At 46.2% G+C, this 22666-nt stretch overlaps 1 protein-coding gene across 6 annotated transcripts in view; it reads right to left on the bottom strand.

Moving 5' to 3' along the window:
* Nucleotides 1-22666, bottom strand: part of KDM2B (lysine demethylase 2B) — a 92648-nt gene that overhangs the window by 22887 nt on the left and 47095 nt on the right. For all 6 annotated transcript variants that reach the window (XM_083716916.1, XM_083716917.1, XM_083716920.1 and 3 more), the window contains 3 exons: nucleotides 11222-11348; nucleotides 8727-9178; nucleotides 4330-4416 (listed from right to left, as the gene is read on the bottom strand). In XM_083716916.1, coding sequence (XP_083573042.1) covers nucleotides 4330-4416; nucleotides 8727-9178; nucleotides 11222-11348 — 666 coding nt within the window. The remainder of the gene's footprint in view (nucleotides 1-4329; nucleotides 4417-8726; nucleotides 9179-11221; nucleotides 11349-22666) is intronic.

The following is a 22666-nucleotide window of genomic DNA, read 5'->3' as shown; positions in this document are numbered from 1 at the left end:
AAAACATGTGTTAACTTTTAAGTTGCTGTTTTGTTTTGAAAACTGGAGAGGGGAGCAAAGCCAGCACTTGGGACAGGAGCTGAATGGAAGCCCTATTATATGGAGCAGCTCAGATCCATTCACCCTCCCCATAGGCGCAGCTCATCCATATAAAACAGCACCTGGGATCTGCCTCTCCCCCCACCCCCAATAGCTCAATCAACAAACCTTTGGATTAGAAAAAGGCTGCATAAAATGTCAATTTCAAAGCTACACCAACAATGGGGTGCCTGGGGTTAAATACACCTCTTTCTGACTTCCTCTCCTTTCTTTCAACAAGGGGGCAAGATGAAGTTCCCCGAGGAGCCCTTTCTTGGACACAAAAGCCTCTTTCCCCCCCCCCCCGTTTGCTTTATGCTGACACAAGGAGGGATGCTCCCCGCCCCCTCCCCGTCTGGAGGCTTCCTTCCTGGCAAGGGGCGGGGGGGATGCAGGCAGGGCTTCTCTGGGGCTACATTGTCTCCCCCCCCCCCACGACGCCCTCCCCCCCCCTTCATCTTGCACAGAGGGACCCTCGGCCTTCTTGGAAAGCCCCCTCCCCCCTTCAAACTTTGCCTTTGAGAAGCCGCCCCCCCCCCCGCCGACCTGGTCGTGCTCGGGCTCCCGCTCCGAGTCGTAGTCGTCCTCGTCGGGGCTCACCGACATGGCCATCCTCCTCTCATGGCGGGCCCAGGCAGGAGGGGCGGGAGGCGGGCATGGCGGGGAGCCGCCGCCACTCGGCTCGCCTCTCGCTCGCTCGCCACACGGAGGGAGGGAACTCATGCATATGCATGAGGCCCAACCAGGAAGGGGCGGGCCCCCGCAAGCCGGGCCAATGGCAAGGCGAGAAGGCCAGGGGGAGCCTCGCCATTGGCTGCCAGGGAGAGGGGGAGCCTCGCTTCTTATCTGGGGGTCAATAGGACTTCATTTTAGGTGGACCCCCCCCCAAAAAAAACCCCTCCTGAAGCTGCACTGTTCCTCCACCCCAAGCTTCCTGGGTTTTTAAAGAATGTTTCCCCTCTAGATGGTTTCCAGAACAATTGGAAGCAGCAGTATTTCATTTGATGAAAATAAATCTTTTTAAAATAACTTCTCCTGAGCACATGGGTCTTTTTTGGGGGGTGGGGGGGAATCTAATAATAAGTTGGTAAGACTTCTACTAAGTAAGTGGGTGCAGCACACTAAGGTCAGAAAGGAATTACATCAGAGTATTAGCTTTATCTGTGCTTAAAAACAAAAAACCAACAACAGTACATTTACTTCAGAGTAACCCCCATCAAGTAGGGATGCGGGTGGCACTGTGGGTAAAACCTCAGCGCCTAGGGCTTGCCGATCGCATGGTCGGCGGTTCAAATCCCCACGGCGGAGTGAGGTCCCGCCGTTCGGTCCCAGCTCCTGCCCACCTAGCAGTTCGAAAGCACCCCTAAGTGCAAGTAGATAGATAGGTACCGCTTTATGGCGGGAAGGTAAACGGCGTTTCCGTGTGCGGCGCTGGTGCTGGCTCGCCAGAGCAGCTTCGTCATGCTGGCCACGTGACCCGGAAGTGTCTCCGGACAGCGCTGGCCCCCGGCCTCTTAAGTGAGATGGGCGCACAACCTTAGAGTCGGACACGACTGGCTCGTACGGGCAGGGGTACCTTTACCTTTTTAACCCCCATCAAGCTTAGCCAGGCTTACTTTTCAGTCAACCAGCAGAATCATGGAATCATTGTAAAGTTTGAAGGTACCCCAAGGGTTATCTAGCTCAACCCGCTCCAATGCGGGGATCTCAACATCATACAGGACAGATGGCCACCCAAGCTCAGCTTAAAAACCTATAAGGAAGGAGATAAAAGGGCCAGTCTCTGCCCTGAGGGCCCTACAATCTACATTCACAGCATTTCAAATATTTTAAGCTTCATAACCCTTTGTAAGGTAGGCCACTGTTAGCCCTGTATTGCAGCATATTTAGGCTAAGAAAACAGTAACCGATCAGAAGCCACTCAAGTATGTTTGTGTGACTGAGGTGAGAGTTGGACTAGCATTTTTCCGGCGCAAACTTCTCACACTTAGCTGCTGTGCTCTACATGCACTTTCCACTTAAGCTGATCTTATTTTCCTGAAATTAAGCAAGGAGGCAGCCACGGTCATGCAGAGTCTCCTCTGCTTAAACCTTTTGGTTGGCACTGATTCTCTTATGAGAGAGGAAGAAGTGGGAGTAAGGCCCTCTCCTTAATGAGCAAGGTGTATCCTGCCTCTTGAATAGATTTACTAATATCCTCAACAACACATGCACCCCCCAACTTCCTCCAGTTTTTACAGTCCATGGCAGAAGGAATGGCTAGCTCTTCTCTGAGAAGCAACTCTTTGTGGCAGCTTACACACGGAGTGTGGTCAGCGAGTGGGTGGAAACGGTTATGGGAAAACCAGACGAGGCACCCCAGCAAAAAAAATTTTTGACATGATTCTCCTTGAGAGTAACCCACAAAACCCTTAAGCTGTACCCTTCCCACTTTGAAAATTATGGTTCCTCAGCATCTCCCTTGGCCCAAAATTATTCCGTCAGTTGCACTTAATTTTTAAATGATCCGTTTGTGTTGTACAAACCAACAGGATCACATTTAAATCACATGACTTCCTGCAAGAGTCTTGGGAACTGCAGTTTCTTAAGGGTGCTCAGAACTGTAGCTCTGTGAGCAGATTCTTTGGGGAAAGCCAAGTGTTTGAATGTATGGTGTGGGTATGATCCAGTCAGCTGAAACTGATAAACTATGTAAAAAGTTGGCCTATACGCACCTAAATCAAAGGTTTAAAATCTAATTTAGTTCAATGTCATTCGACCAAAGTTCAATGACATTGTTTTAAAGCAAAATCCTCTCAAAATCAGTTGATTTAATAAGCTTTTACATAGCCTGACAAGGAAGCACCCCCTAAGGAATGTGGGGCCCATGTTCTCTCATCAGCGGGCCACTAACATAATATTGGAACAAATTTAGAAGGAACACAAACTAACTTCTAATAACCAGGAACCCCTTTAAGTATTCATTGCTAATATTGTCAAATGACTCTCACATCCCTGCTCCCTGACACTTCACCCAGCATCAACTCAGTATCAGAATGCATGAACCTTCACCCACTAAGTTACTTTTGTGATCCTTCACAAAATGGTAATAATATAATCTGAGCATTCCTGACCTTGACTAAATGTAGGTCTGAAGAGAGAAAATGGTTTCCTGTCCCATTTAACTCAGCAATGCTAAAATGACTGGGTTATCACCTATTACTGCTGCTGTGGATTCTTACTTTGCATACATTTTAACTCTAACTAAATTGTCAGAGATTGTACTTTTTAAGTTTGATTGCCATTTAACGTCTACATTTTTTCCAGGACCTGCCAACTGAGCGTTACACTTCAGACATTGGATGAACCAGTTCCCACTTCACAAAAGCTTGTGTCACAGTGAGATTTGTAGAGGCACCATAAGGCACTTTGTTGTTTTTGCTGCAACACGCTAACTCAGTGGTTTTCAACCAGTGTGCCATGGCACCCTGTGGTTCCTTGAAAGATGGTCAGGGGTGCCACGGGCAACACTGGCCTCTGTGCCTCTTTCCTTCCCTCCCTCCTCTGATGCCCTCTCACGTCTATGCCTCCCAAAGGCTTGTGTGGCTGTTTGTTGCAGCAGCCTTGGCTACAAGTTCCCCAGGCAAATGGTGCCTCTGGGGCTGGCCAGGGGGTGCTTCCCAGGCCCCTGTGGGGCAGTTTGAGGTGGCACCTCTCTTTGGGGCAAGGGAGGCAGCTCAGATACCAAGGATGGCAGCAGTGGATGCCTGGACTCCTAATGGGAGAGGAGGTGGAGGTGGAGGGAACACCCCACAAGGAGGGTGTTTGAAAAAGGGTGAGAGGCTGCCAGCTCTGCAGGTAAGGGGTGACATAACTGAGCTGCTAAGCCCCACAGGGGTGCCGCAGGAGTAGCAGGTCAAGGGAGCCATGGACTTTAAAAGATTGAAAAGCTCTGTGCTAACCCCTTGGGAAAGTGCTCCTTAATAGACACAGTCCTCTCATGCCCTTTTGCTATAGAATGGTGATCTGGATACGACGCTACCTTGTGTGTTCTTCAACTACCAATAAATGCTGCAGCCTGGAAAGTGATGCCAGATAAAAACCAGCAGCGCTGCCCAACTACAAGGCTTGAGTGTTTACCCAGGTGAGTAACTACTTACTGGCCATGCGGCTCCTACCAAGAGCAATCCTACCAAGAAGTATCAAAGTTTGGGGAGAGAAAAAGGCATGGAAATGGCTATTTTTAGACAAATTCAACTCCAAACACCCTACCTTTGCGTTTTTCTTAGGCCACGATACCACTGGGACCCCAGAAATGGCAAGATTTTGGTCATCGTCTGCATGCTCCTTCAGGATGTTCTGTTTCAAAAAGAAAAGAAGCTAATTAAGGGCTCTGTGAGCAATGACCTGGAACACCATGACTTGCCAAAGGGAAGCAAATCAGGAAAATGTAGTGAAAAGGTTAGATGTTATTTTCTGCTTTGCAGCTTGGAAATAAAGATGTGGAAGTGTCACCTCGCAATTCTCATTTTGTGGATGTGAGGTGGAGATCACTCAGGAAGCTTTCAGGAATGATACAACGAATGCCTTATTACAACCTAAGAAGCAGAGGGGGGTTAAATTGCTGAAACAGTCATTTTTAACTGGAGCAATTGTATGGCTCTTTACTTTTAACAAAGTATGCTTTTTCCTTTAGAACAGTCTTCCCCCAAACTTCCAGATGTTTTGGGCTACAACTCCCATTAGACCAAACTAACACTCCGAAACTTCTGGCAGGCACCAAGCTGGGGAAGGTTGCTTTAAAACTGGTATTTTTCTCAAATGTAATAGTAATAGTAATAATAATAATAATAATAATAATAATAATAATGATGATGATGATAATAATTTATTTATACCCCACCCTCCCCAGCCAAAACCAGGCTCAGGGCAGCTAACAACCAATAATAAAAACAAGTTGAATAAAAAACAATTTAAAAGATTAAGATACAACATTAAAACATTAGGATGCAGCCTCTTCACAGGAGGAGAAAGGAAAAAGAAAGAGGGGGAGGGAATCAAACTGATTCTAAGCCAAAGGCCAGGTGGAACAACTCTGTCTTACAGTCCCTGCAGAAAGAAATCGGATCCCGCAGGGCCCTGGTCTCATGAGACAGAGCATTCCACCAGGCCGGAGCCAGTGTTGAAAAGGCCCTGGCTCTGATTGAGGCTAATCTAACTTCCTTAGGGCCCGGACCTCTAGGGTGTTGCTATATGTGGACCTTAAGGTCCTCCATGGGGCATACCAGGAGAGGCGGTCCTGTAGGTAACTATTATCTGCACATAATACATGTGCAGATTCTCACTGACCAACCAAGTAATCAACTTCCGGTCCTGTGATTAAATCAACTTGAGATTTCTTTAAATTTCTTTATAATAAAACTGACTATAACAGGTTTTTTACTTGTAAATTTCTTGTTGACGGAGACTATGATTTATGAAAGTGTGTTCAGTCTCTAAGGTGCTTTGCCATAAGTCTTCATTGGTTTTGCGGCAAGAGATTAATATACAGCCACCCCTCTCGAATTTATTTTTTCAAATATATCTTTATAAATAATGTTCATTTTCCTAGCAGAAAGCACTATTAATGATGATCAGCAGACATGTAGAGGATTGTGCTGATAGGAGATCGGGAAAGAATGGAGACAGGGAAAGCGATGCTGATATGAACACAAAAAGCACATTGTGAGAATTCCAATCCCACATCCTTCAATCTTCTTTACACTGCAGCAACCAACATTGATATTGTCTGGGGAAAATAGGATATGGGCAATTAAACAGATGAGAGACACTTTTTCATGCAGCAGAGCTCGTTTTCACAGAGACAACCCACGTTTTCTAGCATTTAGCGTTAAGGCATTAGCTTTAGCAGACAACAATCTGTCAGAAGCAAGAGTGGACTCTAGTCATCTATGATAGCTTACGCCTTAATAAATTGGTCAGTCTTTTAAGGTGCCACAAGACCCGTTGACATTTCTATTGCAACAGACTAACACACAGCTAGTAAAGGTAAAGGGACCCCTGACCATTAGGTCAAGTCGTGGCCAACTCTGGGGTTGCGGCGCTCATCTCGCTTTATTGGCCGAGGGAGCCGGCATACAGCTTCCAGGTCATGTGGCCAGCATGACTAAGCCGCTTCTGGCGAACCAGAGCAGCGCATGGAAACGCAATTTACCTTCCCACCGGAGCGGTACCTATTCATCTACTTTGACGTGCTTTCAAACTGCAAGGTGGGCAGGAGCAGGGACTGAGCAATGGGAGCTCACCCTGTCGCGGGGATTTGAACCGCCAACCTTCCGATCGGCAAGTCCTAGGCTCTGTGGTTTAACCCACAGCACCACCCTGAAAATTCTTACAGCTGAATCAGCTTCATGCAGTGTCCACCTGCCCCTAATCACTAATCAAGTGAGAAAATCCCTTTGACAGGAAGCTGTTCGTTTTCCTGAGCAACAAAAAACAAAACCTCAGTTTCCTACACATATCATGAGTTTCTAAATCAAAGTTAAAAGTGTTTTAAGAGCAACTGGTAGTAGTGCCTCATTAGGTGTTTTCTTATTGTATTTAAACACCGGGGGGGGGGGGGGGAATGTGATACAGTTCCATAAGAGAACTGCACCACACACGGGGGAAATCGCTCATTGCATGTGCCTGCTTTGCCGTTTAAAATCTCCATGTACACAAACAGTTAACACATCTAAAGGACGCAGTTCCTTGTCCCCAACACAGAAAGAATCAAGCTAGGGGTTGTGTTGCAATTCACACCATCCTGTCTCAAACACTGCCGTTACTGATAGTCTGCAGGAAAGGTTAATAAAACTCCTTCCTGGTGCCTCTTTTTCTCTATCCTACCCTTGCAAATCCCAAGTCCTTGGGGCAGGGACCTGTCTTCTTTTTGGTGCTCTGTAAAATGCCACACATACTGATAGCAATATACAAATCCACATTAGTTATTAGTCATTTAGCTAACTGAGGTGAGAGAAGGATACCTACCTCCAGTGCTTAAAGCTCATGTGTGCAGGGAGATTCTGGTGGGTGGGAGCATTTGAAGAACCAACCCTGACCCACCTTGTGAGATCTGCAGTGGTACAGTTTCCAACAGTTCAAAACTAAGCAACATTGCCCAGGCCCCTCTCACCTGGATCATGTTCCACACACTCCTAGGGCCAAGGATGGGAAGCCAGGGCCCTCCAGGTGGGGCTGGACTACAATTCCCAGGATCCCTAATGACAGCCCCCACCACCTGATGCTGGCTGAGTCCACCACCTCATCTCAAAACTCACTTCTTTGAAGTTTCTGGAATGACCTCTCCCAAAACCTAACAAAGCCTCTCACATGTCCTTACCCAAAATGTAAATGAAACCTAATGACTACTGCTGCCCACATTTATTCTTTGTTCCCCTGACTTAACTCACTTTATCTTGTCTGATCACCTATGAGCAGGGCTATTTTCAGGGGGAACTCGCTGGAACTCACTTTCGGCACCTCTCAGGTGGGTGCCATTCTAAGAGAACCAGGGAGGCGTTCATGTGAGTTCTGGCACCTATTTTTCTAGAAAAAATAGCACTGCCTATGAGGAGTAAGAATTACCTTCAGGATACTAACCAGGCAAGAGAAGTATTTGGCAAATTGAAGAAGGGTCAATTCCCTCTCTCTTCACCCTCTTCCTATTTTTCTTAAATTTATATCCCACCTTTCTTCTGTCATGAACTCAAGGCTGCATAAATGTGGCTCCCTGGTCATCACTGTGATGTCACTTGGCAATGCAGAAGCAGACAGGCAACAAGCCAGTTCTGTGGGTTCTTAACTTTTGCAGACTAATTTTCAAGGCTGAGATATGCAGTTAAGAGCTCTCCCAGTACCCATAACTTGAACTCATGAAGATAAGACCTCGAAAAGCTAAACTCTTGGATACATATAGTATTTGTTGAGCTGTGTACCCGAAAAAGAACCAAGTCGCGTCCAAAGCAGGTCTCCCACCCCCAACCAGAGGCTTTGAGGATTCCACTCAAGTGGAAAGGAATTCCATAGTGTTGTGTGTGTCTCCCCACCCCCTGCCCTCAGGGCACATACCCAGAGACTTCCCTTCTTTTTGTCATTCAGCTCCTTTTAATGTGCTTTACTCCTGGTTTTGGTCTATGTGCAAGAGCTGTTGAAGAAGCCAAAATAGTGGCAGCTTCTGAACCCCTACAAATGAAGCGCTTTTTCTGTGAGAACATTAACAGAAGACGTTCCACTCCACTTTCCCAGGTGGCTTCTGTCCATCACAGAGAGATGGACTAGAAAGAAGAGCAGCAGAAAACTGTTGAAGCTATGGCTACATACAAGGAATTGTTGCTTCTGGATGTGAAGATCAGTAGGATCGGCCCTCACTGGGTTCTGAAATAGCCCTTCCTTTCTTGCTCTGAGAGACAAGCTATTCACTCTTTACAAAGCTGAGCAGAGGAGATAATCCCAATCACCACATGACTACACCAAACACATTCTTCTTCCCTGTGGGTTTTCTATGTAAGGTATGTGAAGTGCACAGAAATCAGGGCCCATTCTCAAGATGGATTCCCAACTACAGGCTATTTGGACAGCCTCCTGACATCACAGAGCTTACCATTTTTAGAAGCAAAACATCTACACACCTTCATATCCTCCAGCAGAGACTGGGGATCCTCGATGCCTTCAGGTATACATTTCTTATTCTCTGGAAGGGATTCAAGTTTTTCAACAAGGGCTTTCAAACCCTTCAGTTCAAACTCTGTCAGGTGAGTCCATTTCGCCGAAACCTCTGTGGCTGGGGAGCCCGTGGGAGTTTTGGGATAGTCTGCCGGTGTAGATTTTACACTTTCTTCCGACTCATTGGACAAAGTCCTTTTGAGGAAGCGGGTGGCTGTAGATTTTTGCTTCCTCCCTGAAACCTCCTTCCCTTCTGAATGTATACTGTTGGGAGAAGACGATCCATCCGCCAAGGCCTTGGGGATTTTTTCCAGACAGTCGTCCTTCTCTTCCCGGGTGTGGACATCACACGATTCGTCATCCATGTCTACCCAGGAATCCGATGAGAAGCTATCTAAGCTGCGTTTCCTTGTTGTATCTGAGACAGATGAGAAGAATTTTTAACGCCCTGAAGGTAGGACTCAGTTGCACAGAATGCTGGCCTTGGCAGCTCAAAGGAGATAGCCAAGGACAGTCCCTAGACCATCACTAGTATGGTTATTTATTTATTACATTTATATACCATCTTTTATCTTCCAAGGATCTCAAGGCGTGAACATGGCTCTCCTTCTTCCATTTCATCCCCACAACAACCTGTGAGGTAGCTTAGGCTAAGAGATGGTGACTGGCCCAAGGTCACCCAGTGAGCTTCATGGCTGAGTGGGGATTCAAACCCTGCTCTCCCAGGTCCTAGACCAACACCCTATAACTATTATGCCACACTGGCTCTTGACTAGGCTAGGCTATGTTTCTGTGCACTTGGCGGGGCTTTGGTTTTAATCTGGAGAACACTTAAGACAGCCTTTCACACACACCAGTGATGGTGCATGCAAGGTTGATGGTCACACTACACCACTTGGCTTCCACATATGATTGCTGACTGGGGGAAGAGACCTGCCATCCTGGAGGATGTCACTAGGTGGCAGTGGGCCCACAGTTCCTGAAGAGCAGGAAGCAGTAGAAAACAGGAATGAAATGACCTCATCCATTTACATCTCATCTGAGCACGGATAACTGTTCTCTGCAAATGGTGAATGAACCTTGCAGACCTGGTCTATACTTGCCTCTGCCAGGGACCATAGCTCAGTGGTGAAATACCAGCACTGTCTGAAGAAGATGCTTCAATCTATGCCATCTCCAGTTTAAAAGGATTAGTAGCCGGTAAAGTGCTGGTAGATAAATAGGTACCGCTCCGGCGGGAAGGTAAACGGCATTTCCGTGCGCTGCTCTGGTTCGCGAGAAGCGGCTTAGTCATGCTGGCCACATGACGTGGAAAGCTGTCTGTGGACAAACGCCGGTTCCCTCGGCCGCAACCCCAGAGTCGGCCACAACTGGACCTAATGGTCAGGAGTCCCTTTACCTTTAATGGTAGATATACAGTGGTGCCCCGCAAGACGAATGCCTCGCAAGACGGAAAACCCGCTAGACAAAAGGGTTTTCCGTTTTGGAGGCGCTTCGCAAAATGAATTTTCCTATGGGCTTGCTTCGCAAGACGAAAATGTCTTGCGAGTTCCTGCGGTTTTTTCCCCTTTCCCCCCCCCCTTTTCCTAAGCCGCTAAGCCGCTTAACAGCTGATCGCTAAAAGCCGCTAAACCGCTAATAGCGCTAATCCGCTAAGCTGTCAATGGGCTTGCTTCGCAAGACGAAAAAACCGCTATATGAAGAGCCTCACAGAACGGATTAATTTCGTCTTGCGAGGCACCACTGTATCTGCTTTTATTACTGGAGAGGTGTTACCAGTCGACATGGACAACTCTGGGCTAGGTGGACAAATCGGGCGTATGACAGCTGCCTATGCTCCACAGCTAATTGCAAGCCCACCCTACGTGGCCAAGGAGGGCATTCAGCCTTCTCCCACAGACTACCACCGCTCTCCCACCCAGAACTGCAGCCTCATTTGATCCCGTCTATGTAAAGCTCTACCACGTAATTCTGCAAAGTGTATAAACTGGCTATATGTTATGCAAATTAAGCATGCAAAGTTGAACTAGCTACATAATTTATTCCAAGTGGTGAAAAATGTACGTCCTCTGTGCAGAATTTAGGTGTGTGCCCTGGGATGCCACCCTAACCCTCCTGCTCCCATATGTCAAAGGCACCCAGTTAACCCACATTTCTTTGGGAGGATTCAAAACCTGCAGAAACACAAAAGTATACATATCTGAATGTGTTTTTTCGCTTGCTCGCAGAAGACCTTGAGAAATATCATTTCCTGGGGGAACTTGGTGTGCTGGTTAAAACGCCTGAGGTTCAAGCCACACACTTGCTCCTTTAGGAAATGATAGAATAATTCAGTTCAATCTCCACAGTTCTTCATCGTTAAGATTTTCGACCCGTTTCTGCACAGAAGCAAAAAGGAAGGGTGCCGTTCCATCTCCCTGCCTGTTCACTCTGACTATTAACTGCAAAAGAATTCACTCACCAATTAACATTGATTCTTTCAGATACTCTTTGCTGAGGTGGGAGCGCTGGGTCACGCAAAACACATATCTCTCCAGAACATACCAACACATCTCATAGTAGAAAGGGTAACGGAACTTGGCTTGCACCTGAAAGCAAAAAGCGAAAACATGGGTCAATCTGGGAGACAGGGAAGTTTGCTGCTCCTCAAGCCTGTTATCATCTTATCGAGAGCACAAGCTGCCTTTGCAGGAGCGGGAGGAGAGGAAGAGAGGGCGGGAGCCAAGAGAGATGGATGCCTTCTGCATACACAATGAGCAGCCTGGCCTGCCTTCCGCCAGCTAGCGCTTCATTTTGTGGTTCACTAATTTTACACCTTCCTGGGAGGGGAGAGGAGGGAGAGGAAGGGGGATGAAAGGGGAGGGTGGAATCCTCGCCATGGATTCTTTCCCACCCCCAAAACACACATACACACACAAATATACAACTTTAATTTGATATATTACTCTTCCCATTTCTAAGCATAGAAATGGTGGTGCACATGTTAAGTCTCCAGAGGATTCAAGTTGAGAATGTGTATGTTGCTAGATGACCTAGGAATTACCTCCCATTTTTGCACAGCCACATGCACACACTGCCAACAGAATGAGTACATGTCGGAAGGCGCCTCTTCCCACAACACATCATTAATAGACGGAATTCGCCCCAACAGGTTGTGGTGGCGTCCACTGGCTTTGAAAGACGACTAGGCAATTTCATGGAAGAGTAGGAGAGGTCTATTAATTATTATCAGCCACGGCAGCGAGGCAGAACATCTGAAGAAGTGTGCATGCACACGAAAGCTCATACCAAGAACTGACTTAGTTGGTCTTTAAGGTGCTACTGGAAGGAATTTTTTTTGTTTTGACTATGGCAGACCAACACGGCTACCTATCTGTATCCAGCATCAGAGACAGTATACCTCTCAGTGTCAGGCACTGGGGACAAGTTAAGTGGGGATGAATGTATTTATGTGTGGGCTTTTCCGGAGGCATCTGGCTAGCGCTTGTGGGAAACAGGATCTGACCCCTTTGATCTGACCCAGGAAGACTCCCATTATATCAAGTGGATCCCTTGGGGTGCTGAGTTTTTTTCCTTCTGTACCACATAGTACCGCTCATGTTGTGACATCATTCATTCTCCCTCTCTCACACTCACTCACACAGCAGAGAAGGGTGCTGGGCAGAGGTGACTCATTTCAGAGGAAAAAAGGAAAGGACCTCAGATTCAGGGGAAGAGTGAAGCTTTGACAGCGCCCCACCCTCTGTGTTCCTAAATATCAGGGAGACTGGTACCTACTTAAAAGACCAAGGGCCCATGACACAAAACTGCCTACCATCTGCAAATGCTTATTCCACACCCCACCCCATGGATGTAAATATAGGTCTCAGAGCAAATCACATTGTTGAGTGGCTGGGCTCTCCCCAGCATTGTACTCTGCAGCAGACTCAGCAGCCCTAGAAGCAAAGACATATAACAACAATAATAAAGGGGGGGGGGAGTGCAGGGCCTTTGGTTCTTCTTAGAAAAAGCGCACGCAAACCTCAAGCATCGAGATTAGAATTTATAAAAATATATTACTAATTCTATTACTATCATGAAGAAACCATATTGCTGCTTCCTCAGTCGCTATTGTCACCAGATGCGGTGGTTAACACTTGTTAAAGGTTTCTACAAATGAACTCGGCACTAGTGGGGTTGTGGGTTCAAATCCTGGTCCTACGCATGGCATGTTGTCACCTCTCAGTCTCTGCTTTCCCACTGGTAAAATGAGAACTCTCATGGACTCGCCTCACAAGGTTGTTGTAAGGAACAGCCAAGGTGTGTGTCATAAAGAAGGCACTTCAGATTATTGAGAAGTGAGATACACAGTCGATGTAACAGCTTACACATTCAAGAGCTGGTGTCATCCAGTGGACAGAGCATCAGATTTCAAGCAAACTCACTGCTTGGCCTTGAACTGGTCGCTCTATTTTGGCATCAATTCCCAATCAGTAATTTGTAAATTACTCAAGCCATCAAGAAGGCTGGTCGCCAAAGAATTGATGCTTTTGAATTCTGGTGCTGGAGGAGACTCTTGAGAGTCCCATGGACTGCAAGAAGATCACACCTCTCCATTCTGAAGGAAATCAGCCCTGAGTGCTCACTGGAAGGACAGATCCTGAAGCTGAGACTCCAATACTTTGGCCACCTCATGAGAAGAGAAGACTCCCTGGAAAAGACCCTGATGCTGGGAAAGATGGAGGGCACAAGGAGAAGGGGGCGACAGAGGATGAGATGGTTGGACAGTGTTCTCGAAGCTACAAACATGAGCCTGACCAAACTGCAGTAGGCGGTGGAAGACAGGAGTGCCAGGCGTGCTCTGGTCCATGGGGTCACGAAGAGTCGGACACGACTAAACGACTAAACAACAACAATTTCTAAATATATATGCATAAATTGCCAGTTTGCTTTATTCACTCTTGGTTGCTGGTGCAGTACACCTTCCTCTCCTGTAGGAGGCACACTTCACAGGAAGTCAGGGGCGGCTAGGCTGCAACTGCTTTCAACTTTCTTCCATAGAATTAAATGGACATCACAGCCCATTCCAGTGGCAGACTATAAATTCCAGTCATCGTGATTGCCACTTTGCTAGTCATAGGGAGGCGCTTTGTGGTTGCTGTTTTTGCACAGACACAGTAATGACCACACTTCCCAGGGAGGCGTGTGATACAGCAATTCTGCCTTTCATGAAAGGCAAGATGGGAACACAATACATACCACCACCTTGATTTCCACAAAGAGAAAAAGGGTGCAGTATACATAAAGCAGTCTGAAAATTTCCCTTCACAATATCTTTTCTTCTCTTCCTAGAGACACCTTGGCCCATCACCTATGGCCAGATGCAAAATGTTGGCTTAGAATTATAGAATCCTAGAATTGGAAGAGACCCCAGGGTCATCTGGTCCAATCCCCTGCAATTGAAGGAATCTCAGCTAAAGCATCCATGACAGATAACCATCCAACCTCTGCTTAAAAACCTCCAAGGAAGGAGAGCCCACAACCTCCCAAAGGAGACGGTTCCACTCTCTAACACCTTTTACTGTCAGAAAGTTTTTCCTGATGTTTAGCCAGAATCTCCTGATGTTTAGCCAGAATCTTGAAGCCATTTGTTCAAGTCCTACCCTCCAGAGCAGGATCAAACCTTAGGGATGATTATTCATTTCTGGGGTCTACGATGAGTAAAGGTTAGCTGAAAAGAACCTGATGTGGATAGTTTTCCCAGTGATGCCCTGTAAGAATATTACTGGACTCACTACTCTTTCTGCATCACTTATTTCTAACTGCTGTTACTCTTTTTTTCACCTCCCCCTTTCACCTCTCCCCCTTTCCATTGGTAACTTTTCTAAAAGTGTCAGGTGAAGACTTAGCCAGAACATACTAGAGATATATGCACAGTGCATTGGGCTCATTTATTTATAATGTGTTTTATCCCAACCTTTAGCAAAAAAACAAAACACTTCCAGAGCAGTGTTACAGATCAATGAAAAACCATCTACAATAGATGACATAAAAGGAAAAGGGAATGGGGATGGAGGAGGAAAGGAACAAGCTCCGGCACTACTGTAATTTTTAAACTTATAATAACCAGTTGGAATGGAAACAGTGCAGGGAGCTCGGTGGAACTGCTGCTGCTGCTGCTAGGTGACAGTTGCAGAAGAGCCAAGGCAGCTTTGAGCAACAGGGATGGAATAACCATGCTTCTTCTCTCTCTCTCTCTCTCTCTCTCTCTCTCTCTCTCTCTCTCTCTCTCTGCTCTGCAGCAAGCTGGGATATTGGTATTCATTCAGTACCACGAATGTCTATTTACAGCCCGGCCTGCTTTTTAAATGTTTCCATCTAAGCCCTGGTGTTTCATCTATCATTCCATTTAAAGTCACACCTGCAATCAGCTTTCCAGAATGTGGCAGCCAGACTGGTGACTGGGAGTGGCTGTTGGATCCTAAAGGATCTACGCTGGCTCCCAGTACGTTTCCGAACAAGTTCAAAGTGTTGGTGCTGACCTTTAAAGTCCTAAACAGCCTGAAGCAGCGTCTCCACCCCCATCGTTCTGCCCGGACACTGAGGTCCAGCTGCGAGGGCCTTCTGGCGGTTCCCTCACTGCGAGAAGTGAAGTTGCAGGGAACCAGGCAGAGGGTCTTCTGGGCAGTGACGCCTGCCCTGTGGAACACCCTCCCATCAGATGTCAAAGAGAACAGTAACTACCAGACTTTTAGAAGACATCTGAAGACAGCCCTGTTTAGGGAAGCTTTTAATGTTTGATGCATTACTGTATTTTAATTTTTTTTTGGAAGCCGCCCAGAGTGGCTGGGGAAACCCAGCCAGATGGGCGGGGTATAAATAATAAATTAGTAGTAGTAGTAGTAGTAACTACAGTGATACCCCGAGTTAAGTACTTAATTCGTTCCAGAGGTCCGTCCTTAACCTGAAACTGTTCTTAACCTGAAGCACCACTTTAGCTAATGGGGCCTCCTGCTGTTGCTGTGCCGCCGGAGCACAATTTCTGTTCTCATCCTGAAGCAAAGTTCTTAACCTGAAGCACTATTTCTGGGTTAGCAGAGTCTGTAACCTGAAGCGTATGTAACCTGAGGTACCACTGTATACAACTTTTAGAAGATGTCTGAAGGCAGCCCTGTACAGGGAAGTTTTTAATGTTTGATTTTTTAAAAAAATATGTTGGAAGCTTCCCACAGTGGCTGGGCCAACCTAGCCAGATAGGTGGGGTAATAATAATAATAATAATAATAATAATAATAATAATGCATATTTCTCTCATTGCTTGAGGGACACAGCCAACAGCATTTGGGTTCTATGTATATTCTAAGCAAAATGGCCACTCAAGACAGCTTATACCTGCGTTTCCCAATGTGGTACCATGGCAACCTCATACTGCTCCTTGGTGCATGCCCAGGCCCTTTGCCCCTCCCATTTTTTTAAGGGTTGCTTTTTTAACCAGTGACTGGAAAGTGGCATGCAGGTATCTAGTGACACCTTGACCTGTGCCCAGAATGTCTTTGGACTCCACATGGGGCCTATGGGGAAGAAAGAGGAGACAGACAAGCAAGAGGCATACGGTGCATAGGATCGGGGCAGGGCTTACCTGGGTCCCCCCAATATTTTATTCAATTTGGCGCCCCTGGCTACCGAGCTACACCTTGAGGAGATTGTGCAGGGAGCACATCCATTCCCCAGAAGCCCCTCCCATGATCTCATACCACCTGAGTGAACATGCTCTATCAATGGGAAATTTATAGGTTTGGGCTATTGGAAACTGCCTTACATCAGATCAGACTATTTGTCCATAGGTGGTGCTTGCTCCAAGGGCACAGTCCTATCAGTGCTTTCCCCTCACCCAAGAGAGACAGGACATGCAAAGTGAGAATTTGCACAGGCCGCACCTGGTCTTCTTAGTGGACATGGTAGCGCTGTGATGGCAGTGAGTCCACTGGCAGTTTCGGGACCCAGGCAAATGCCTAAGTGTCCCGGTGCCTGGAGGCAGCCTGGCACCTAGCCAGTATTGTTCACCTATGCTGACCGGCAGTGGCTCTTGGGTTTCTCAGGCTTCCCCTTCACTTGGTATCTGAGACTTTTAACTGGAGATACCACAAACAGCACCTCTGCACATGCTCTGAACAAGTTCTGCCCCACTAATAGTGATGTTCCCAGAATACAGGCCAACCATCCCAGCAATATCTGCAACTTTCATCAGCCTTCAAGCCTGGGGTTTCAGCATTCTATGGCAGAGGTAGCCAACAGGGTGCCCTCAATATGCTGTGGGATTACAACTCCCACCTATCCCAACCAGCGCAGGTGTTGTGCTTCAACCATATCTCAAGGGCACCACCTTGGCTGCTGCCGCCTTGCCTAGGATTTCAGTGACATGCCAGATTTCTCACTGAAATAGTCAAACACAAGGGAAACCAGCCATGTTAAAAGAGGGATGTTCATAAGAGGAACTCAAATTATTCATGTTTATTTCTTTTCTTTTTCTTTAGAGAGCACTGCAGGAAACAAAATTGGCAAAGAATTTGACTTACAAACAGGAAGCCGCCCGTTCCACCCCTCGGCCTTCCAAAGGTTTTCAGCCAGATGCCTGGGGAATATTAAAGACATCATTTGCTCAACATTTTCGCTGACAGGTTTCTGAGCGTCACCAAATTCAGCCGTTTTACCAGTGTAAAAAATAAAATGAAATAAAATTCAAATGCGTAAGACAAGGCAGTCGCAAGGCATGCAGTGCTCCTGTGCCATGGACGATCAATTCCGAATCGTCAATTTGAGTTCCTAATGGCCTCGCGATCCAGGCTCCATCCCACAGCCAATTCCCTCGATGTCTCTAATTTGATATCTCATTGAAATGTGCCCTGTGCTCTGCAAAACCATCAAAAGCGAGAGACGGCCGGTGCATGTGCTGTGAATAGAAGACAACACGCCCTGCCAGACAGGAACCGTAACAGTGGAGGGGAGCAGCTGCCTTCATGCCTTGCTGGAAGCTTCCTCTAGTCGGCCACTGCTAGGATCAGAATCCTGGACTCAATGAGCTCTCAGCTCTCGTCCAGTAAATCAAGTTGTATTTCTATAAAGCAGCCTTCCCTAACTGGGTGCTCGGGATCACAAATACCATCCTCCCAAGCCATTGGCCACACTGGGCTGACAAGAGGTGTCAGCCTCTGAAGAAGGTTGCTACAAAGCAGAGAGCTCTATCAGCAGCAATTAACCATGATGGCAAATTGGAAGCTCCAGTACATCACTGATTACCGTATTTTTCGCTCTATAAGACGCACCAGACCACAAGACGCACCTAGTTTTTGGAGGAGGAAAACAAGAAAAAAAATATTCTGAATCTCAGAAGCCAGAACAGCAGGAGGGATTGCTGCGCAGTGAAAGCAGCGATCCCTCTTCCTGTTCTGGCTTCTGGGATAGCTGCACAGCCTGCATTTGCTCCATAAGACGCACACACATTTCCCCTTACTTTTTAGGAGGGAAAAAGTGAGTCTTATAGAGCAAAAAATACAGTAGTTGCTGAGAGCGAAGCAATGGAGGAGGGATGTTGCCATCATGCCCTGGATGAATCAGCATCTTGCAGGCTGATGTGGGAAGCAGCATCCTGGAACAGAAGGCGCTGGGGCCTGAGGCAGAAAGGCTCTTCTTAAGAACTCCCCAGAAACATCTGTGTGACACCAACCTGGCTGGCTTTTTGTGGGCAGTTACTGTTTTATTTGTCCAATCATTTGATGAATGATGCAGGGATTTGAGGTTTGGGGGGGGGAGGTGACCTGCTGTTTCTTACACTTGCAATTCTGGAATTTTTTTTAGCAGTGCTTTTGGGTTTTATTGCATTTTAGGGCCTGCTGGTCCTAGGATATGATCGGAAGGAAGATGATACAGCGACCTTGCTGAACCCGAGTATGTAAAAGCCCTCTTCTCAGGGATGGTACTTTTAAGTTTCAAAATGACAGAAAGGTGGGATTATAAATATAAATAAATATAATAAGCCCACAACTTGCACACATGTAACTTGTTTGCCTTCAGCTTCGCACACTTGGAAAAACATATTTAACAAATTAAAAAGAGGGAAGTCAAAAAGTGGGTGGGCGTTTGGAAAAACACTTTCGCAATCCTCCCCCCCCCCCCGCCATTGCACCCAATGCATTTTGACTCTATGCAGTTTCAGCTTTAGCAATATCCCGGAGCGTAACCCCCCACGTAAATTGCAGGTTTACTGCACTGCAATTGCTTTTCAATACTGTGAGCCGCCTTGCAAGCTCTAGAGCACAAAGACAGGCCATTAATTAGGAAATGCAGTAAACTGCAGAACCAAAGCGGTATCATTAAATATTCCAATGTATCATCTACTGAAGGAAAAAAACCTATCCTAGAAGGCGCTTGGAGGCAATGATTTAATTGATTCTTTCCAGTGGTAAGTTCTGTGATCAATAATTTACAAGCCGCCAAAGGTTTTTTCAAATTATTTCTGAACATTATGGGAGGAAATGTATCCACACTGGGGAAGGATAGCTTCCAGAGTTCAAAGTGAAATGTTAAAAGATATTTCAGGGGCTTTTACAAAAAAATCTATTTACACCCACACACCACAAGTGTTGCATTTTTTAGCCGACACCTCTGGCTACTGCTTGATACAGATCAGTTCTCATAGGATTGCCTCCTTAACCCTTTAAAAAAACCAGCCACTCACTCAACCGTCAGCTGAGAGTAAGACTCATAAACGTCACAAGAATTTCTCTTTCTCTTTTTTTAGGCCAGACTGACATAATGATGTGGTTAAGTGAGATCAGCAGGATCTGGCCTCTGTCACATATGCTTTGGTCAAATCCAGATTAAATTACTGCAACATTCCCTGAATAGCGTTTGGAAGTGTCTGCTGCTGCAAAATGGCCCCTATTATTACCGTGCTGAGCACAATGTCACTAGAGGCCTGCCTTCTGGAGCACACGATGCCAGCCTTGTTTGAGTTGCACCCGAGACCCATTTGTTACTGAACAGAATTTGAAGGGCTGACAATCACTTCAAAATGTGCTGCGTCAGTGGTGAGCAGCCTGCAGCCCTTGGTCTTATTTCAAAAGCCCAACAGAAGGATCAGTTCAGACCTCTAGCGAATAACAACAACAACAACAATAGTAGTAGTAGTAGTAGTAGTAGTAACAACAACAACTTTTCATACTTATGAAACACTTCAAATTGTTTTATTCCTGTTGTAAACCACCCTGAAAATGAAAATAAAATAAATAACTATCCCTGAATGAAGGGACGCGGGTGGCGCTGTGGTGTAAACCACTGAGCCTAGGGCTTGCCGATTGGAAGGTTGGCGGTTCGAATCCCCACAACGAGGTGAGCTCCTGTTGTTCAGTCCCAGCTGAACAACCTAGCAGTTCGAAAGCACACCAAAAAGTGCAAGTAGATAAATAGGTACCGCTCCGGCGGGAAGGTAAACGGCGTTTTCGTGCGCTGCTTTGGTTTGCCAGAAGCGGCTTAGTCATACTGGCCACATGACCCGAAAAAACTGTCTGTGGTCAAACGTTGGCTCCCTCGGCCAATAAAGTGAGATGAGCACCACAACCCCAAAGTTGTGTGTGACTGGACTTAACTGTCAGGGGTTCTTTACCTTTATCTCTGTATGAGCCCCATATTTTCCAGGTGGGAAGGGCGAGGCCAAGAGGCAGTGGGTAGCCTAAGGCAACAAGCAAGTTCATGGCACAGGACTCATGCTCTTAACCATTACGCTCTCCCACTCCAGCTCTTAGTCTGTCTCTTCCAAACTCTTCCCAACCCTCAAGATGTGAGAAATTAATCTAGATTCTAGGTCCTAGACGAACATCATCACGTATGATCAGGCTATAAATCAGCATAACAGTCTCAGTGATGTTCTGAGACAATACCAGGCTGCTCCCACCATTAAAAGAAAGAGAAAATTGGGGCGGGGGCTTTGAACACCAACAATCAAAGTACAGCACGGGCTCAAGCACATCTTTGCCATTTAAAAAGAAGGTGGAGCAAAGCATGACACTTTCTCTTTGTGCTGGCAAGAATTGCTTTGTGAATAGCACCAGGAAATCTCCTTCCGCTGCTGGATGGGACACACACACACACACACACACACACACACACACTTGATGGAGTCCATCAAGGAAGTTCAGCTGAAAAGCCAGAGACTCTGTTGCAATATTCTGAACGAAGAAAACGTTACAGGATATGATCTGCACAGGAAGAACCAAGAGGGCTAATCACAACTTTTTGCATGTGAGCCCCAAACAATCTGAGTAGGGCTTGCTTTCCAAGTAGATAAGCTACTTGGTACTCTGCTAAAATGTTGTTGTTGTTTTTAATTCTGCACTGTCTGTACTGCTGAAGGCATTTTTATTATTCTGTAACTAGATATTATTCTTGAAAATAAACAAAAACATACCCCCCAAAATCTGCACAATCCAAATTCTGCACAGCATTTGCAAGCAAGCAAAACTGAGTATATTGGTGCGATTTCTCTTATCAGTATAATTTATTCTAGTTTTACCAGTCACTAATGGAGGAAAGGGCTACAGTTAACTAAAACCCTGAGGCTCCTCATCCACTAGAGATCTGATCCAGTCACCTGCCTGGTTTCTGAGATCTCAGCAGGCATTGCCCATACATTGCTAAGCATATAGCCTCATCTTGTACAGTGCTACCTCAGGTTAAGAACTGAGGTTCGGAGGTCCGTTCTTAACCTGAAACTGTTCTCAACCTGAAGCACCACTTTAGCTAATGGGGCCTCCTGCTGCTGCTGCGCCACTGGAGCACAATTTCTGTTCTCATCCTGAAGCAAAGTTCTTAACCCGAGGTACTATTTCTGGGTTAGTGGAGTCTGTAACCTGAAGTGTATGTAACCTGAAGCGTATGTAACCCGAGGTACCACTGTATTGTTATGCTGCGATCTTCGAGCGAAGGAGGGGGGAAAGTGGGGTTGCTTTTTAAAATATTTTGTATATTAAAAATGACAGCCAAGATTCCCAGGAAGCTGATACCATATTTTTGCTGCTGCACTTCCTCACACACAGGTCAGCTTATAAATAGCTTAATCTGCTTTAACACCCAGAAACTTTCCCTCTTCATAAAAGGTTTTCACTTGCTGCCACCATTTTATTCTATTTTTGTCTTTATTCTATTTTTTGTCTTTCAGACAAAATGAAAAGTAAGAAGTATTTCCTTGTCTTTTCCATTTTTAACATCCACATCTCACCACGGCAAATACAATACTGATCAATCCTTAGAACTGAAAGTTTACAGGCAAGCGGGCCAACGAGTCAGCTTACAGGGTTTTTACTACTATAATATGTCAAGAAAATTCAACTCCATGCTAACTAGTAGTCAACTTGCTATGCTGAGGCATTTTGGGGCTCCTGCAAGTGAGACCAGGGGTCTTCAGCCTGGGGTGGGGGGCAGACTGTGAAAAACACAGCCACGACTGGCCTTCAGCTACAGCCTAGAGACAGGACTTCGTGGCAGGAGTGGGCAATATAATGATATTTTTTCTTTTATTGCTATGAACTCCAGACCGTAATAAAGGTTTCATATTTTTTCACCCTGTAATATAGAGAATGCACTGCCCAGTTGGCCTTGCAGACCCAGCATACAGGAAGCAGAACTTTACTGCAAAGTAAAGCCTTTTCTGCAAAGTACCGTATTTTTCGCTCTATAACACGCACCTGACCATAACACGCACATAGTTTTTAGAGGAGGAAAACAAGAAAAAAATATTCTAAACGAAACAGTGGATATATGATTTTTGTGGTTCATGCTGTGGCCACAGACATGTGATCTGACGGTGAGTTTGGGGTAGCCCAATGCAAAAATCCTGAGGATCCATGTGGATCCATGCTTTGTAACCACGTTT

Source organism: Podarcis gaigeae (assembly GCF_964106915.1).
Source record: "Podarcis gaigeae genome assembly, chromosome: 16".
Classification (NCBI taxonomy): domain Eukaryota; kingdom Metazoa; phylum Chordata; class Lepidosauria; order Squamata; family Lacertidae; genus Podarcis; species Podarcis gaigeae.
Note: the sequence above shows the minus strand (reverse complement) of the source record. Positions and strands in the feature narration are given on the sequence as shown.